This window comes from Coregonus lavaretus (assembly GCF_964263955.1).
Source record: "Coregonus lavaretus genome assembly, contig: HAP1_SCAFFOLD_767, whole genome shotgun sequence".
NCBI classification, from domain to species: domain Eukaryota; kingdom Metazoa; phylum Chordata; class Actinopteri; order Salmoniformes; family Salmonidae; genus Coregonus; species Coregonus lavaretus.
Window position 1 is genome coordinate 213,805 of NW_028162741.1, and position 18,719 is coordinate 232,523.

Below are 18,719 nucleotides of genomic sequence, written 5' to 3' on the forward strand. Positions count from 1 at the left end.
ACGTACCATCATTTTGGCAGCATCAATACTTCTAAACAGTTCTCTTTTCCTTAATGTCATTGCATATTCTTGTAAAGACAGTTCAACTAGGATTCATTCCCATGTTCAAAGAGGGCAGTGGGTAAATATGGGTAAAGTCTATGAAATAACAGTTAGTTTGTACCAAATGGTTCAACAATGACATTAGGCAATTCTCTGTAAACTACTATACTTAGAGTCATCATTTGGCATGCACATTTACTAGCTTTACACAACATAAAGTCACTACCACTACCGTCACTACCACTCCTTAACTTTATACACAATAAATACAAAAAGATAACTTTTCCGAGAGAAAATATGGACCCGTTAAGGATCTTAAAAATGTAAACATGAAAATAAGCAAAGATGTGTAAAAATACCACACATATACACGTACAGTGAGTTGTAGAAGTTAAGCGTAGTTTTTTTTTTTTTTTTTTTTTTTTTTTTTTTTACAGTATATAACCATGGGTCGTGTTCATTAGTGCACACCGTAGCAAAACGTTTTTGCAACGGAAAAACGGAAAGGTAGTCCCTCCCTGTTTCAACCCGTTGTCTTCTTTCAAAGACTTTGGTGCCTAATTTAATACAATCCTGGTTTGTCTAGGAACTCTCGTTGTCTCCTCTCCTTCATCTGCAGTTATATGAGTGGTAGCTGTGTTGCTGGCCGATATCAATATACAATAGAATAGTGAATCCAATCCCAGTCAGTCCCCATTCAGGTCCCATAATGACTGTCTCTTATTCCTTCTCCAGTCCACTGCCTGATAGATAGGCAGATCTAATGCCCTTTTGGTGATGCTCCAAGCTGGTCTCATCTGAGACAGTTGTTGGTTTGTCCTCCTCTATGGGCAGCCTGGTTGCTTCCTGGTGGTTTGTCCTCCTTTATGGGCAGCCTGGTTGCTTCCTGGTGGTTTGTCCTCCTCTATGGGGCAGCCTGGTTGCGTCCTGGTGGTTTGTCCTCTTCTACGGGCAGCCTGGTTGCTTCCTGGTGGTTTGTCCTCCTCTATGGGCAGCCTGGTTGCTTCCTGGTGGTTTGTCCTCCTCTATGGGCAGCCTGGTTGCTTCCTGGTGGTTTGTCCTCCTTTATGGGCAGTCTGGTTGCTTCTCTGGTCACCCAGTCATGGAATACCAGCATGGAATCCCAGCATGGAATAGAATCATTGAGCCAGAAATGACTATATAGATGTCCATGATCTTTTGTGTTCATGACTCCACTGGTCTGTTTCATAGGGTGTGTGTGTGTGTGTGTGTGTGTGTGTGTGTGTGTGTGTGTGTGTGTGTGTGTGTGTGTGTGTGTCCTCCACTGAGCCAGAGTGTAAACAGAGAGGGTGCCACACCTCTCCAGTAGTTATTAGACTCCCCATTGTCTTCCTCAGACAGTTCAAACGGCTGTAATATATTACAGTATGCATTATCCAGTATCACACAGCAGTGAGTCCACACAGAGGTTCTGTTGGTATATCTTCTAGTATGTCCACAACACTGATGTTGCACTGCTACTTTGTCTCTATAGTCACAATACAGTCTTTATCCGCAACCCCAGGTGGAGCAGCCCATGACCCATAAGTAAGTCATAGGTCAAAGGTCGTGGCCCAGCGTTAGGGAGTGGTCAGTCTATAGCAGGGAGCTGGTGGGGCTGCCGGGCAGGGGTGGGCTGTGGTGGCTGTGGCCCTGGTTGTGTGTGGGGCTGTAGCTCTGGCTGTGTCTCAGGGGCAGCAGGTCGTAGTGGCTGGGGATGTGGCTGTTCCTGGGGAGGTCGTAAGGGTTCTGAGGGTACGTGGGAACCACCACACCTTTAGAATCCTGGAGAACGCTCACCATGGGTTCTAAAGGGAGGATGGAGAGATAGGGGAATGGAGGGAAAGAGATAGGGGAATGGAGAGATAGAGATAGGGGAATGGAGAGATAGAGATAGGGGAATGGAGAGATAGAGATAGGGGAATGGAGAGATAGAGATAGGGGAATGGAGAGATAGAGATAGGGGAATGGAGGGATAGAGATAGAGGAATGGAGGGATAGAGATAGGGGAATGGAGAGATAGAGATAGGGGAATGGAGGGATAGAGATAGGGGAACGGAGGGATAGAGATAGGGGAACGGAGGGATAGAGATAGGGGAACGGGGGGATAGAGATAGGGGAATGGAGAGATAGAGATAGGGGAATGGAGAGATAGAGATAGGGGAATGGAGAGATAGAGATAGGGGAATGGAGAGATAGAGATAGGGGAATGGAGAGATAGAGATAGGGGAATGGAGGGATAGAGATAGAGGAATGGAGGGATAGAGATAGGGGAATGGAGAGATAGAGATAGGGGAATGGAGGGATAGAGATAGGGGAACGGAGGGATAGAGATAGGGGAACGGAGGGATAGAGATAGGGGAACGGGGGGATAGAGATAGGGGAATGGAGAGATAGAGATAGGGGAATGGAGAGATAGAGATAGGGGAATGGAGAGATAGAGATAGGGGAATGGAGAGATAGAGATAGGGGAATGGAGGGATAGTGATAGGGGAATGGAGAGATAGAGATAGGGGAATGGAGAGATAGAGATAGGGGAATGGAGAGATAGAGATAGGGGAATGGAGAGATAGAGATAGGGGAATGGAGGGATAGAGATAGGGGAATGGAGGGATAGAGATAGGGGAACGGAGGGATAGAGAGGTTTTAACTTTTCTGACAAATCCAAAAGTGATCATTCAAACACTTCATACAAGTGCCCTCCACAATAACCCCCTCAGACAGAGAGACAGAGACAGAGACAACAGACAGAGACAACAGACCGAGACAACAGACAGATAGCCAGTCAGTTAAACAAGAAAAACAAATTCATCTTCCTCATGATCTCAACTCGTCCAGAGCTAAGGGGACGTCGATGACCCTACATCCCCCTATAACTCACCCACGTCATAGACGTTCTTACTGGCGGTGTGTGTGGCGGTGGTGACTACAGCAGAGGAGCAGTAGGACGTCTCCCGGTGGGCAGGACTCTTCATCTCTACATAGCTGCTCTCTGAGTGTTTACAGGCCACGGCCAGTGGGTCATTAATGGTGGAGTAGGGGTTCTCGCTGTTCAGAGAGCAGGTGCTGGACAGCGAACCCTTCATGTAGTCTGACAAAGGAGAAAGAACAAACAGAGAAGCAGGAAGAAAGAACACTTACAAAGGGGTTTGTTATTCTGTTATCTGTTAGTTAAGGATTCTGACATCAGCGATGACACTGTCAGCCTTTCAATGCATTCATCATATCAACATTGGGAGACGAATACAACATCACATTACCATTCTAGCCCAGGAGGTAAGACAAGTAAAAACTATTATCCACTGACAACCTGTGTAAAATACATATTTGAAAACCCACAGAGTACAGGATAAATGACACAGGACACATCATTCACAGTATTAGTAGCATTTCACTGTATAAAGCATTTCAATACAAAATAAGTGGGTTTACTTATGAGGTTGTGTGTTAATTAGAGACTGGAGGAGAGGAGGAGAGAGGAGAGGAGGAGAGAGGAGAGAGGAGAGGAGGAGAGGAGGAGAGGAGAGAGGAGGAGAGGAGAGAGGAGGAGAGGAGGAGAGAGGAGAGGAGGAGAGGAGGAGAGAGGAGAGGAGGAGAAGAGGAGAGAGGAGAGGAGGAGAGGAGGAGAGGAGGAGAGAGGAGAGGAGGAGAAGAGGAGAGAGGCATGTGTTAGTTAGAGACTTGAAGAGAGGAGGAGAGAGGAGTGTGTTAGTTAGAGACTAGAGGAGAGGAGGAGAGAGGAGAGAGGAGAGGAGGAGAGAGGAGAGAGGAGAGGAGGAGAGAGGAGAGGAGGAGAGGAGGAGAGGAGGAGAGGAGGAGAAGAGGAGAGGAGGAGAAGAGGAGAGAGGCATGTGTTAGTTAGAGACTTGAAGAGAGGAGGAGAGAGGAGAGGAGGAGAGGAGGAGAGAGGAGAGGAGGAGAGGAGGAGAGGAGGAGAGGAGGAGAAGAGGAGAGAGGCATGTGTTAGTTAGAGACTTGAAGAGAGGAGGAGAGAGGAGAGGAGGAGAGGAGGAGAGAGGAGAGGAGGAGAAGAGGAGAGAGGAGAGGAGGAGAGGAGGAGAGGAGGAGAGAGGAGAGGAGGAGAGAGGAGAGGAGGAGAGGAGGAGAGGAGGAGAGAGGAGAGGAGGAGAAGAGGAGAGGAGGAGAGAGGAGAGGAGGAGTGTGTTAGTTAGAGACTAGAGGAGAGGAGGAGAGAGGAGAGAGGAGAGGAGGAGAGAGGAGAGGAGGAGAGGAGGAGAGGAGGAGAGAGGAGTGTGTTAGTTAGAGACTAGAGGAGAGGAGGAGGAGGAGGAGAGAGGAGAGTGTGTTAGTTAGAGACTAGAGGAGAGGAGGAGAGAGGAGAGAGGAGAGGAGGAGAGAGGAGAGGAGGAGAGGAGGAGAGGAGGAGAGAGGAGTGTGTTAGTTAGAGACTAGAGGAGAGAGGAGGAGAGAGGAGTGTGTTAGTTAGAGACTTGAAGAGAGGAGGAGAGAGGAGTGTGTTAGTTAGAGACTTGAAGAGAGGAGGAGAGAGGAGTGTGTTAGTTAGAGACTGGAGGAGAGAGGAGAGGAGGAGAGGAGGAGAGGAGGAGAGGAGGAGAGGAGGAGAGGAGAGAGGAGGAGAGGAGGAGAGAGGAGAGGAGGAGAGGAGGAGAGAGGAGAGGAGGAGAGGAGGAGAGGAGAGAGGAGGAGAGGAGGAGAGAGGAGAGGAGGAGAGAGGAGAGGAGGAGAGGAGGAGAGGAGAGAGGAGGAGAGGAGGAGAGAGGAGAGGAGGAGAGGAGGAGAGGAGAGAGGAGGAGAGGAGGAGAGAGGAGAGGAGGAGAGGAGGAGAGAGGAGTGTGTTAGTTAGAGACTTGAAGAGAGGAGGAGAGAGGAGTGTGTTAGTTAGAGACTGGAGGAGAGAGGAGAGGAGGAGAGGAGGAGAGGAGGAGAGGAGGAGAGGAGAGAGGAGGAGAGGAGGAGAGAGGAGAGGAGGAGAGGAGGAGAGAGGAGTGTGTTAGTTAGAGACTAGAGGAGAGGAGGAGAGAGGAGAGAGGAGAGGAGGAGAGAGGAGAGGAGGAGAGGAGGAGAGGAGGAGAGAGGAGTGTGTTAGTTAGAGACTAGAGGAGAGGAGGAGGAGGAGGAGAGAGGAGAGGAGGAGGAGAGAGGAGAGTGTGTTAGTTAGAGACTAGAGGAGAGGAGGAGAGAGGAGAGAGGAGAGGAGGAGAGAGGAGAGGAGGAGAGGAGGAGAGGAGGAGAGAGGAGTGTGTGAAACCATCAGGAGGAAGGAACACATACAGAGGAGGAGGAGATCAAAAGCGTGCCCTGTGGAGAGAGAGACACACAGAGGTCAAAACACACAGAGGTTTATGCACACACATCAGCTCATTCACATCGGTTTATATACAAACCAGAGTATGTGAGCGGAGAGGAGCGGTCGGAAATCCCGCTCAATCAAAATATATTTTATATTTGAGATTCTTTAAAGTAGCCACCCTTTGCCTTGATGTCAGCTTTGCACACTCTTGGAATTCTCTCAACCAGCTTCATGAGGTAGTCACCTGGAATGCATTTCAATTAACAGGTGTGCCTTCTTAAGAGTTAATTTGTGGAATTTATTTCCTTCTTAATGCGTTTGAGCCAATCAGTTGTGTTGTGACAAGGTAGGGAGGGTATATAGAAGATATCCCTATTTGGTAAAAGACCAAGTCCATATTATGGCAAGAACAGCTCAAATAAGCAAAGAGAAACGACAGTCCATCATTACTTTAAGACATGAAGGTCAGTCAATCTGGAACATTTCAAAAACGTTGAACGTTTCTTCAAGTGCAGTCGCAAAAACCATCAAGCGCTATGATGAAACTGGCACCTCAGATTGCAGCCCAAATAAATGCTTCACAGAGTTCAAGTAACAGACACATCTCAACATCAACTGTTCAGAGGAGACTGCGTGAATCAGGCCTTCATGGTCGAATTATTGCAATGAAACCACTACTAAAGGACACCAATAAGAAGAAGAGACTTGCTTGGGCCAAGAAACACGAGCAATGGACATTAGACCGGTGGAAATCTGTCCTTTGGTCTGATGAGTCCAAATTTGAGATTGTTGGTTCCAACCGCCGTGTCTTTGTGAGACACAGAGTAGGTGAATGGATGATCTTCGCATGTGTGGTTCCCACCGTGAAGCATGGAGGAAGAGGTGTGATGGTGTGGGGGTGCTTTGCTGGTGACACTGTCTGTGATTTGTTTAGAATTCAAGGCACACATAACCAGCATGGCTACCACAGCATTCTGCAGTGATACGCCATCCCATCTGGTTTGCACTTAGTGGGACTATCATTTGTTTTTCAACAGGACAATGACCCAAAACACACCTCCTGGCTGTGTAAGGGCTATTTGACAAAGGAGAGTGATGGTGCTGCATCAGATGACCAAATCACCTGACCTCAACCCAATTGAGATGGTTTGGGATGAGTTGGACTGCAGAGTGAAGGAAAAGCAGCCAACAAGTGCTCAGCATATGTGGGAACTCCTTCAAGACTGTTGGAAAAGCATTCCTCATGAAGCTGGTTGAGAAAATGCCAAGAGTGTGCAAAGCTGTCCTCAAATCAATGACAGCCTATTGTATAGACAATAGAACGAAAATGAACGAAACTTTTAAGACATCTGATTTCTTGTTTATAAATACTTTGCTACAATGACACACTTAGTTATCTACCGCACTCCCTCTCTTGCTCTTGGTCCTCATCTTTGTAAGTGATTCAGCACCTGTGTGTTTTATCAGTTTCTTTATGACAATATTTAGTGAACTCCATGACAGTAGCTAAAGCAAGGGGCTATAGCAGCGCACAAGTAGACTACAAATGCATGCTGGGCCGGGCACGCCCAGCGCTACTGGAGCGGTACTGGAGTGAAATTGGAGCGGGCGAGAACGCCGACGCTCCAGCCTTTGGGAAACTCGCTCCGCGCTCCAGTCAAACTGGGCACGCTCCGCTCCTCGCGCCACTCCAGCTCTGCTCCGCTGACATACTCTGACACAAACATACGCACAGCACACATGCACTTACACACTTCAGTGCAAGAAAGTATTTGGGTAACACAGACAACAACTATGTTATATGGGTCGGTCCTCTTCATAAGGACCTTGTTATAATGGACATAGTTGAGTCTCATACTCTACCTCTGTAATACTGCTCATGGTAGGAGCTGTAGCGCCTGTCTACACAGTACACACCTACAGAGGTGTTAAAGGGACAGGTTAAGAGCCTGTCTACACAGTACACACCTACAGAGATGTTAAAGGGACAGATTAAGAGCCTGTCTACACAGTACACACCTACAGAGATGTTAAAGGGACAGGTTAAGAGCCTGTCTACACAGTACACACCTACAGAGATGTTAAAGGGACAGATTAAGAGCCTGTCTACACAGTACACATCTACAGAGATGTTAAAGGGACAGATTAAGAGCCTGTCTACACAGTACACATCTACAGAGATGTTAAAGGGACAGATTAAGAGCCTGTCTACACAGTACACATCTACAGAGATGTTAAAGGGACAGATTAATCAGACTGTGTTTAGAGGAAACTTGTATATGGCCATTATATAGCAGGTGTTCCTAATGTTTAGTCCACTCAGTGTATATGGCCATCTATACAGCAGGTGTTCCTAATGTTTTGTCCACTCAGTGTATATGGCCATCTATACAGCAGGTGTTCCTAATGTTTTGTACAGTCAGTGTATATGGCCAGCTATACAGCAGGTGTTCCTAATGTTTTGTACAGTCAGTGTATATGGCCATCTATACAGCAGGTGTTCCTAATGTTTTGTCCACTCAGTGTATATGGCCATCTATACAGTAGGTGTTCCTAATGTTTTGTACAGTCAGTGTATATGGCCATCTATACAGCAGGTGTTCCTAATGTTTTGTCCACTCAGTGTATATGGCCAGCTATACAGCAGGTGTTCCTAATGTTTTGTACAGTCAGTGTATATGGCCATCTATACAGCAGGTGTTCCTAATGTTTTGTCCACTCAGTGTATATGGCCATCTATACAGCAGGTGTTCCTAATGTTTTGTACAGTCAGTGTATATGGCCATCTATACAGCAGGTATTCCTAATGTTTTGTACAGTCAGTGTATATGGCCATCTATACAGCAGGTGTTCCTAATGTTTTGTCCACTCAGTGTATATGGCCAGCTATACAGCAGGTGTTCCTAATGTTTTGTACAGTCAGTGTATATGGCCATCTATACAGCAGGTGTTCCTAATGTTTTGTCCACTCAGTGTATATGGCCAGCTATACAGCAGGTGTTCCTAATGTTTTGTACAGTCAGTGTATATGGCCATCTATACAGCAGGTGTTCCTAATGTTTTGTACAGTCAGTGTATATGGCCATCTATACAGCAGGTGTTCCTAATGTTTTGTACAGTCAGTGTATATGGCCATCTATACAGCAGGTGTTCCTAATGTTTTGTACAGTCAGTGTATATGGCCATCTATACAGCAGGTGTTCCTAACGTTTTGTTAAACAATCCCAAATTCTACTTGTATTTACAATGGGTTTATAAGGAAGTCATCAGACATACCCAGTTCATTGAGGTTATAGTAGGTCGTCCACTCAGGAGCACTATTCCTGTTCAACCTCTTGTCCTTCACCTGGGAAGGAAACACAGACAGGCAGACAGACAGACTGTGGACCCCAGGAAGAGTAGCTGCTGCAAGTGGAACAGCTAATGGAGATCTTAATAAAGAGTAGCTGCTGCATGTGGAACAGCTAATGGAGATCTTAATAAAGAGTAGCTGCTGCATGTGAAACAGCTAATGGAGATCTTAATAAACTAAACTAATTCCATTTCCAGTTATTCTCCAGAGAAAAAGCACACAAAGAACAGACAAATAAAAGACCCATGTTTTTTGGAGAATGTACAGGTAACTGCCAAAATAAAGGAAACACTTGAGTAAATGAGGGATATCAAGTATATTGAAAGCAGGTGCTTCCACACAGGTGTGTTTCCTGAGCTAGTTAAGCAATTAACATAGCAAAAGTAGCTTTTTGCTACCCATGGCTATACCCCCATAGGATGACAAGGCCCCCATCCACAGGGCACGAGTGGTCACTGAATGGTTTGATGAGCGTGAAAACGATGTAAACCGTATGCCATGGCCGTCTCAGTCACCAGATCTCAACCCAATTCAACACTTCTGGGAGATTCTGGAGCGGCGCCTGAGACAGAGATTTCCACCACCATCAACAAAACACCAAACGATGGAATTTCTCGCGGAAGAACGGTGTCGCATCCCACCAATAGAGTTCCAGACACTTGTAGAATATATTCCAAGGTGCACTGAAGCCGTTCTGCCTCGTGGTGACCCAACGCCCTATTAAGACGCTCTATGTCGGGGTTTCCTTTATTTTGGCAGTTACATGCATGTACTCTTAGCATAAATCAAGTTAAGGTTCGTTGCCACCCACCTTGGCCCTCCTTGTCTTCTCGTCAGGCTTGGCATAGTGGCCAGCGTAGGTGCATGGTCCCATAGTGTGGTAGGAGGGGTTAGTGAAACAACGACTGGCGTTGCTGTTGCTAGGAGATGAGCATGGTCCCATAGTGTGGTAGGAGGGGTTAGTGAAACAACGACTGGCGTTGCTGTTGCTAGGAGATGAGCATGGTCCCATAGTGTGGTAGGAGGGGTTAGTGAAACAACGACTGGCGTTGCTGTTGCTAGGAGATGAGCATGGTCCCATAGTGTGGTAGGAGGGGTTAGTGAAACAACGACTGGCGTTGCTGTTGCTAGGAGATGAGCATGGTCCCATAGTGTGGTAGGAGGGGTTAGTGAAACAACGACTGGCGTTGCTGTTGGTAGGAGATGAGCATGGTCCCATAGTGTGGTAGGAGGGGTTAGTGAAACAACGACTGGCGTTGCTGTTGCTAGGAGATGAGCATGGTCCCATAGTGTGGTAGGAGGGGTTAGTGAAACAACGACTGGCGTTGCTGTTGCTAGGAGATGAATCTAGACAGGAGAGCAAGACTGAACCCTGAAGCCCTGCTCACCACGGAAACACCAGATAACAGCACAGGACTCTAGATACACACACACACACACACACACTCACATGTGCGAGCACGCAAGCAAACGCAAAAAACACACAGCTCCATCGGGATATTTTCAATACATGGCTGGGGAAAAAAAAGAGGTTTCATCAGGTAGCTAAGTTTGCTGAGAACACGAACAGCAAGAGAGAGGAGGATCTAGATGAAAAGAGAGTTCAGTTATATCACCCCCGAATTTAAAGAGACAGTGCTGTGGAGGGGGGGTACAGTGCTGTGGAGGGGGGGTACAGTGCTGTGGAGGGGGGGTACAGTGCTGTGGAGGGGGGGTACAGTGCTGTGGAGGGGGGGTACAGTGCTGTGGAGGGGGGGTTCAGTGCTGTGGAGGGGGGGTACAGTGCTGTGGAGGGACAGTGCTGCAGAGAGGGTCCAGTACTGTGGATAAAGACTTAACAACACCATAGTAAACATTTGTAAACCCCTGACTGACGGCGCGTCTCACCAGAGAGGGAATAGCCCTGGCTGCTGATCCTCAGGGCGGGGCTGTAGGACACACTGGCCATGTGCTGCCCTCCTTTCTCTCTCTGCTGATGCCGGCGCCACCACACCACCACCCCCAACATGGTCACGATGAAGAGGAGGAGGAAGATGATGCCCATGACAGCGCCCGCCGACTGGCGCTCTGATGCCAAGGCTGGGCTGATCTTAGTGTAGGGGTTCAGCTCGTCCATCATCAGGGCAGCTGGAAAAGAGACATATTTATATGAAACGCAAAAACGTCAACACTACCACAGCATCGCCATTAATACACAGATAAACACCAGACCCGGATGGAATACATGCTGTGATATGATCACACATTCTCAAAAAACATGAGGTGTGCAGGATAAAGCTTGCCGAATAAAATGGAACAAATAGAATAGTCCCAAAAGTGTAAACTCTGTCCACCTTGCACATCGGTCAGCAATCACAAACACACACACACACACACAGACACATTGACACACACACAGACACACAGACACAGACACACAGACACACAGACACAGACACACAGACACAGACACACACACACAGACACACAGACACAGACACACACAGACACACAGAGTTACCGTGGTCACAGCGGATGCCCTTGTAGCCGATGCTGCAGTAGCATGTCCCAGTCACATAGTCACAGGTGGCGTTGTTCAGACACTCACACAGCTGCTGACAGCCGTAGCCAAACGTCCCAGGAGGACACTCTGAGAGGGAGCGGAAGAGTTAGTAGACAATATACACACACACACACGCGCACACACTACACACACACACACACACACACACACACACACACAGTCAGTCACGCGCGGTGCACACACACAAACACATACACGCGCGCGCGCATGCATATATACACACACACACACACACACACACACACACACACACACACACACACACACACACACACACACACACACACACACACACGGTTATTGTTGGGATGGACTCACTGAGTTCACAGCTGTGTCCGATGAATCCGGTCCGACAGGAGCACTGACCAGTGATGTGGTCACAGTCCGCTCCGTTCTGACAGCGACACACCTCGGAGCAGGATGGACCAAAGAACCCTGAACTGCAACCTGAAGGAAAGAGACACACACGTCACACACACACACCTCCGTACACACACACACACATGTAATGACACTGATCTACCACTAGGTGGTGTATGTCTGTAGTTCATGTCATTACACTGATCTACCACTAGGTGGTGTATGTCTGTAGTTCATGTCATTACACTGCTCTGCCACTAGGTGGTGTATGTCTGTAATTCATGTCATGACACTGATCTGCCACTAGGTGGTGGTGTAGGTCTACGTTGACTCACGCTGTGTACAGTAGAGTCCGCTCCACCCTGCGCTGCAGCTACACTGTCCGTCTGTAGCGCTGCACTGAGCCCCGTTGTGACAGTTACAGGTATGGATGCAGTCTGGACCCCACGCACCCTGAGGACACACTGTGGACAACACACACTGTTAGACTTTTATACACACAGTCAGACTCTACAACAAACACACACACACTCTACCTCTCATGTCTAATAACACACCAACTAACAACCTCGTGCTGTATGTCTCTCATGACCATAGCCCATCTTTGACTGAATATTAATGATTACAGTTCTTCAAAAGAGTGGACTGGATAAGTAGCACTGCATCCATCTATCCTCTATCTATCCTTAAATAACCCATGTCTCCATCTCTAAGGCAGGAATACAGTCAGTACTACAGTAGATCAGAGGACAGTCAGGAATACAGTCAGTACTACAGTAGATCAGAGGACAGTCAGTACTACAGTAGATCAGAGGACAGTCAGGAATACAGTGAGTACTACTGTAGGTCAGAGGACAGTCAGGAATACAGTGAGTACTACTGTAGATCAGAGGACAGTCAGGAATACAGTCAGTACTACAGTAGATCAGAGGACAGTCAGGAATACAGTCAGTACTACAGTAGATCAGAGGACAGTCAGTACTACAGTAGATCAGAGGACAGTCAGGAATACAGTGAGTACTACTGTAGGTCAGAGGACAGTCAGGAATACAGTGAGTACTACTGTAGATCAGAGGACAGTCAGGAATACAGTGAGTACTACAGTAGAACAGAGGACAGTCAGGAATACAGTGAGTACTACAGTAGAACAGAGGACAGTCAGGAATACAGTGAGTACTACAGTAGATCAGAGGACAGTCAGGAATACAGTCAGTACTACAGTAGATCAGAGCACAGTCAGTCTGGATTGATGTCCTGGCTCTGGTGTATACAGAATGGATTGTTATCATATTTACTTTTTTATCTACATCAGAGAGAGAGAGAGAGAGAGAGAGAGAGAGAGAGAGAGAGAGAGAGAGAGAGAGAGAGAGAGAGAGAGAGAGAGAGACAGAGAGAGAGAGACCGAGAGACAGAGAGAGAGAGAGATGAGAGAGAGAGAGGAGAGAGAGAGATGAGGAGAAGAGAGAGAGAGACAGAGAGAGAGAGAGACAGAGAGAGAGAGAGAGAGACAGAGAGAGAGAGAGAGAGAGAGAGAGAGAGAGAGAGAGAGACAGAGAGAGAGAGAGAGAGAGAGAGAGAGAGAGAGAGAGAGACAGAGAGAGAGACAGAGAAGAGAGAGAGAGAGAGAGAGAGAGAGAGAGAGAGAGAGACAGAGAGAGAGAGAGAGAGAGAGAGAGAGAGAGAGAGAGAGAGAGAGAGAGACAGAGAAGAGAGAGAGAGAGAGAGAGAGAGACCGAGAGACAGAGAGAGAGAGAGAGAGAGACAGAGAGAGAGAGAGAGAGGAGAGAGAGAGAGAGAGAGAGAGACAGAGAGAGAGAGAGATAGAGAGAGAGAGAGAGAGACCGAGAGACAGAGAGAGAGAGAGAGAGAGAGAGAGAGAGACAGAGAGAGAGAGAGAGAGAGACAGAGAGAGAGAGAGTAGTAGTTTCTTGGTCAGGGAGCTCCTACCCTTAGAGCAGTCCTCTCCGATCCATCCTGGGTAGCACTGACAGGAGCCATCGATGGGGTTACAGGTCCCGTTGTTGGTACACATACACACCTCAGCACAGCCCTTCCCATACCTGCCACTGGGACACACTGACACACACACAGTGCATTCAGAATGTATTCAAACCATATATAACTATCAATACCGTACCAGTCAAAAGTTTGGATACACCTACTCATTCAAGGGATTTTCTTTATTATTACTATTTTTTACATTGTAGAATAATAGTGAAGACATCAAAACTATGAAATAACACATATGGAATCATGTAGTAACCAAAAAAGTGTTAAACAAATCTAAATATATTTTATATTTGAGATTCTTCAAAGTAGCCACCCTTTGCCTTGATGACAGCTTTGCTCACGCTTGGCATTCTCTCAACCAGCTTCATGAGGAATGCTTTTCCAACAGTCTTGAAGGAGTTCCCACATATGCTGAGCACTTGTTGGCTGCTTTTCCTTCACTCTGCGGTCCAACTCATCCCAAACCATCTCAATTGGGTTGAGGTCGGGGGATTGTGGAGGCCAGGTCATCTGATGCAGCACTCCATCACTCTCCATCTTGGTCAAATAGCCCTTACACAGCCTGGAGGTGTGTTGGGTCATTCTCCTGTTGAAAAACAAATGATAGTCCCACTAACTGCAAACCAGCTGGGATGGCGTATCGCTGCAGAATGCTGTGGTAGCCATGCTGGTTAAGTGTGCCTTGAATTCCAAATAAATCACTGACAGTATCACCAGCAAAGCACCCCACACCATCACACCTCCTCCTCCATTCTTCACGGTGAGAACCACACATGTGGAGATCATCCGTTCACCTACTCTGCGTCTCACAAAGACACAGCGGTTGGAACCAAAAATAGGGCTATCTTCTGTATACCACCCCTACCTTGTCACAACACAACTGATTGACTCAAACAAATTAAGAAATAAAGAAATTCCACAAATTAACTTTTAACAAGGCACACCTGTTAATTGAAATGCATTCCAGGTGACTACTTCATGAAGCTGGTTGAAAGAATGCCAAGAGTGTGCAAAGCTGTGGTCCTCTGTAGCTCAGCTGGTAGAGCACGGCGCTTGTAACGCCAAGGTAGTGGGTTCGATCCCCGGGACCACCCATACACAAAAATGTATGCACGCACGACTGTAAGTCGCTTTGGATAAAAGCGTCTGCTAAATGGCATATTATATTATTATATTTATTATATTATATCAAGGCAAAGGGTGGCTATTTGAAAAATCTCAAATATAAAATATATTCAGATTTTTTTAGCACTTTTTGGGTTACTACATGATTCCATATGTGTTATTTCATAGTTTTGATGTCTTCACTATTATTCTACAATGTAGAAAAGAGTAAAAAATAAAGAAAAACCCTTGAATGAGTAGGTGTTCTAAAACTTTTGACTGGTACTGTATATATAACAACTATACATATACAGTGCTTCCAGAAAGTATTCAGACTTCTTCCACATTTTGTCACGTTACAGCTTTATTCTAAAATGGATTATATAAAACATTGTCCTCATCAATCTACACACAATACCCCATAATGACAAAGCGAAAACAGATTTTAGACATTTTTTGCAAATGTATTAAAAATAAAAAACAGAAATACCTTATTTACATAAGTATTCAGACCCTTTACTCAGTACTTTGTTGAAGCACCTTTGGCAGCGATTACAGCCTCGAGAATTATTGGTTATGACGCTACAAGCTTGGCACACCTGTATTTGGGGAGTTTCTCCCATTCCTCTCTGCAGATCCTGTCAAGCTCTGTCAGGTTGGATGGGGAGCGTCGCTGCACAGCTATTTTCAGGTCTCTCCAGAGATGTTAGATCGGGCTCAAGTCCGGGCTCTGGCTGGGCCACTCAAGGACATTCAGAGACTTGTCCCCAAGCAACTCCTGCATTGTCTTGGCTGTGTGTTTAGGGTCGTTGTCCTGTTGGAAGGTGAACCTTCGCCCCAGTCTGAGGTCCTGAGCGCACTGTAGCAGGTTTTCATCAAGGATTTCTCTGTACTTTGCTCTGTTCATATTTCCCTCGATCCTAACTAGTCTCCCAGTCCCTGCCGCTGAAAAACATCCCCCCAGCATGATGCTGCCACTACCATGCTTCACCGTAGGGATGGTGCCAGGTTTCTTCCAGATGTGACGCTTGGCATTCAATATTGGTTTCATCAGACCAGAGAATCTTGTTTCTCATGGTCTGAGAGTCTTTAGGTGCCTTTTGGCAAACTCCAAGCTGGTTGTCATGTGCCTTTTACTGAGGAGTGGCTTCTGTCTGGCCACTCTACCATAAAGGCCTGATTGGTGGAGTGCTGCAGAGATGGTTGTCCTTCTGGAAGGTTTTCCCATCTCCACAGAGGAACTCTGGAGCTTTGTCAGAGTGACCATTGGGTTATTGGTCACCTCTCTGACCAAGGCCCTTCTTCCCCGATTGCTCAGTTTGGCTCTAGGAAGAGTCTTGGTGGTTCCAAACTTCTTCCATTTAAGAATGATGGAGGCCACTGTGTTCTTGGAGACCTTCAATGCTGCAGACATTTTTTGGTACCCTTCCCCAGATCTGTGCCTCGACACAATCCTGTCTCGGAGCTCTACGGACAATTCCTTTGACCTCATGGCTTGGTTTTTGCTCTGACATGCACTGTCAACTGTGGGACCTTATATAGACAGGTGTGTGCCTTTCCAAATCATGTCCAATCAATTGAATTGACCACAGGTAGACTCCAATCAAGTTGTAGAAACATCTCAAGGATGAATAATCCAAGATGGCGAAGTAGTGCAGTTCTGTTTTTGTCGTGTGTCTGTAAATAGCCTGTAAATACCCTGTTTTATTTATTATTATTATTTATTTTTTTTCGTACATATTTCCCTATCAGACTTTTCATCCTTCTACAAAATATACTTTCCTGCAACCCGCCTCACTCAATGTGGAACGGATTCTATTATTGACTTACCTTCTATATAGAATCTCCAGTTGAAACTAGCTAGCCAGCTAGCCAGCTAACTAGCTACTTGCTATTAGCCACAGTTAGCGGTATTTCACCCAGAACATTGGATTTTTTTTATGCGGGATTAATTTAATCACTGGATATTAATCACCGGATATTCGGCCAGTCTGCACAGCGCGTTATCGACCCAGAACATATCAGTTTTTCTGCCGGAATCACTGAATCACTGGACCTTTAACTCCGGATTCATCGCTACCAGCTAGCTTCAACTAAATGGACGCTGTGGTCTGGCTAATCATCCTGAGCTAGGCCCATCTCCCGGCTATCTACCTCTCTGTCAACCAAACGGGACCACCTAGTGTTGACACGGAGCCCCGCCGATCCTACACGACTGGTCTGCCGACGAAATCGTCTGATGTGGTTACGACGACGTCGACCACGAAGATTCCATCTGCTAGCCCCGGCCCGCTAGCACACGCTAGCCGTGGCCTCTTACCTGCTAGTGCTTTAGCAGCCTACGAACTATCCTATTGCTGTTCACCGGACCTTATGATAACTCAGCTATACAGCTGATGTCTGCTGGACTGTTCCTTTTTACGGTACTACATCCTGTTTATGTTTAGCCTCAGCCCAAACATGGTTAGCTTATTGTTGTTTCGGTTATTTCTAATTGTACTATTTCACTGTAGATCCCCCAGCCCAGCTAAACATGCCTTAGATAGCTCCTTTGTCCCACCCCCCATACACGCAGAGACCGACTCAATTGATGCCTCTAGTGATACTATCTCTTTCATTGTTACCCAACGCTTAGGTTTACCCCCACTTTACTCATATCCTTCCATATCCTTGTCTGTACATAATGCCCTGAATCTTTTCTACAACACCCGGAAATCTGCCCCCTTTATTCTATGTACCCAACGCACTAGAAGACCAGTTCTTAAAGCCTTTAGCCGTATCATTATTCTACTCCTCCTCTGTTCCTCTGGTGATGTAGAGGCTAACCCAGGCCCTGCAGCCCTCAGTATCACTCCTACTCCCCAGGCGCTATCATTTGCTGACTTCTGTAATCGCAAAAGTCTTGGTTTCTTGCACGTAAACATCAGAAGTCTACTTCCTAAGTTTGAGTTATTCACTGCGTTAGCACACTCCGCCAACCCTGATGTTCTAGCAGTGTCTGAATCCTGGCTCAGGAAGGCCACCAAAAATTCTGAAATTTCCATCCCCAACTATAACATTTTCCGTCTAGATAGAACTGCCAAAGGGGGTGGAGTTGCAATCTACTGTAGAGATAGCCTGCAGAGCTCTATCATACTATCCAGGTCTGTGCCCAAACAGTTTGAGCTTCTACTTCTAAAAATCCACCTTTCCAGAAATAAGTCTCTCACTGTTGCCGCTTGCTACAGACCCCCCTCAGCCCCCAGATGTGCCCTGGACACCATATGTGAATTGATTGCCCCCCATTTATCCTCAGAGTTCGTACTGCTTGGTGACCTAAATTGGGATATGCTTAATACCCCGGCCATCCTACAATCCAAACTAGATGCCCTCAACCTCACGCAAATTATCAACGAACCTACCAGGTACAACCCTAAATCCGTAAACATGGGTACCCTCATAGATATCATCCTGACTAACATACCCTCTAAATACACCTCAGCTGTCTTCAACCAGGATCTCAGCGATCACTGCCTTATTGCCTGCGTCCGTAATGGGTCCGCGGTCAAACGACCACCCCTCATCACTGTCAAACGCTCCCTAAAACACTTTAGCGAGCAGGCCTTCCTAATTGACCTGGCCCAGGTATCCTGGATGGATATAGATCTCATTCCGTCAGTAGAGGATGCCTGGTTGTTCCTTAAAAGTAATTTCCTCTCAATCTTAAATAAACATGCCCCATTCAAAAAATACAGAACTAAGAACCGATATAGCCCCTGGTTCTCCTCAGACTTGACTGCCCTTGACCAGCACAAAAACATCCTGTGGCGTACTGCATTAGCATCAAATAGCCCCCGCGATATGCAACTTTTCAGGGAAGTTAGGAACCAATATACACAAGCAGTCAGGAAAGCAAAGGCAAACTTTTTCAAACAGAAATTTGCATCCTGTAGCACTAACTCCAAAAAGTTTTGGGACACTGTAAAGTCCATGGAGAATAAGAGCACTTCCTCCCAGTTGCCCACTGCACTGAGGCT

The 18,719-nt window shown here is 46.7% G+C and overlaps 1 protein-coding gene across 1 annotated transcript in view; it reads right to left on the reverse strand.

Moving 5' to 3' along the window:
* Positions 1-1,638: 1,638 nt before the first annotated feature.
* LOC311118936 (uncharacterized protein) overlaps positions 1,639-18,719 on the reverse strand; it is a gene marked incomplete at both ends in the record, with an annotated part of 31,823 nt that continues 14,742 nt past the window's right edge. The window contains 7 exons of the mRNA XM_084193686.1: positions 1,639-1,850; positions 2,924-3,133; positions 10,554-10,793; positions 11,167-11,295; positions 11,548-11,676; positions 11,925-12,053; positions 13,537-13,665. Coding sequence (XP_084049812.1) covers positions 1,639-1,850; positions 2,924-3,133; positions 10,554-10,793; positions 11,167-11,295; positions 11,548-11,676; positions 11,925-12,053; positions 13,537-13,665 — 1,178 coding nt within the window. The remainder of the gene's footprint in view (positions 1,851-2,923; positions 3,134-10,553; positions 10,794-11,166; positions 11,296-11,547; positions 11,677-11,924; positions 12,054-13,536; positions 13,666-18,719) is intronic.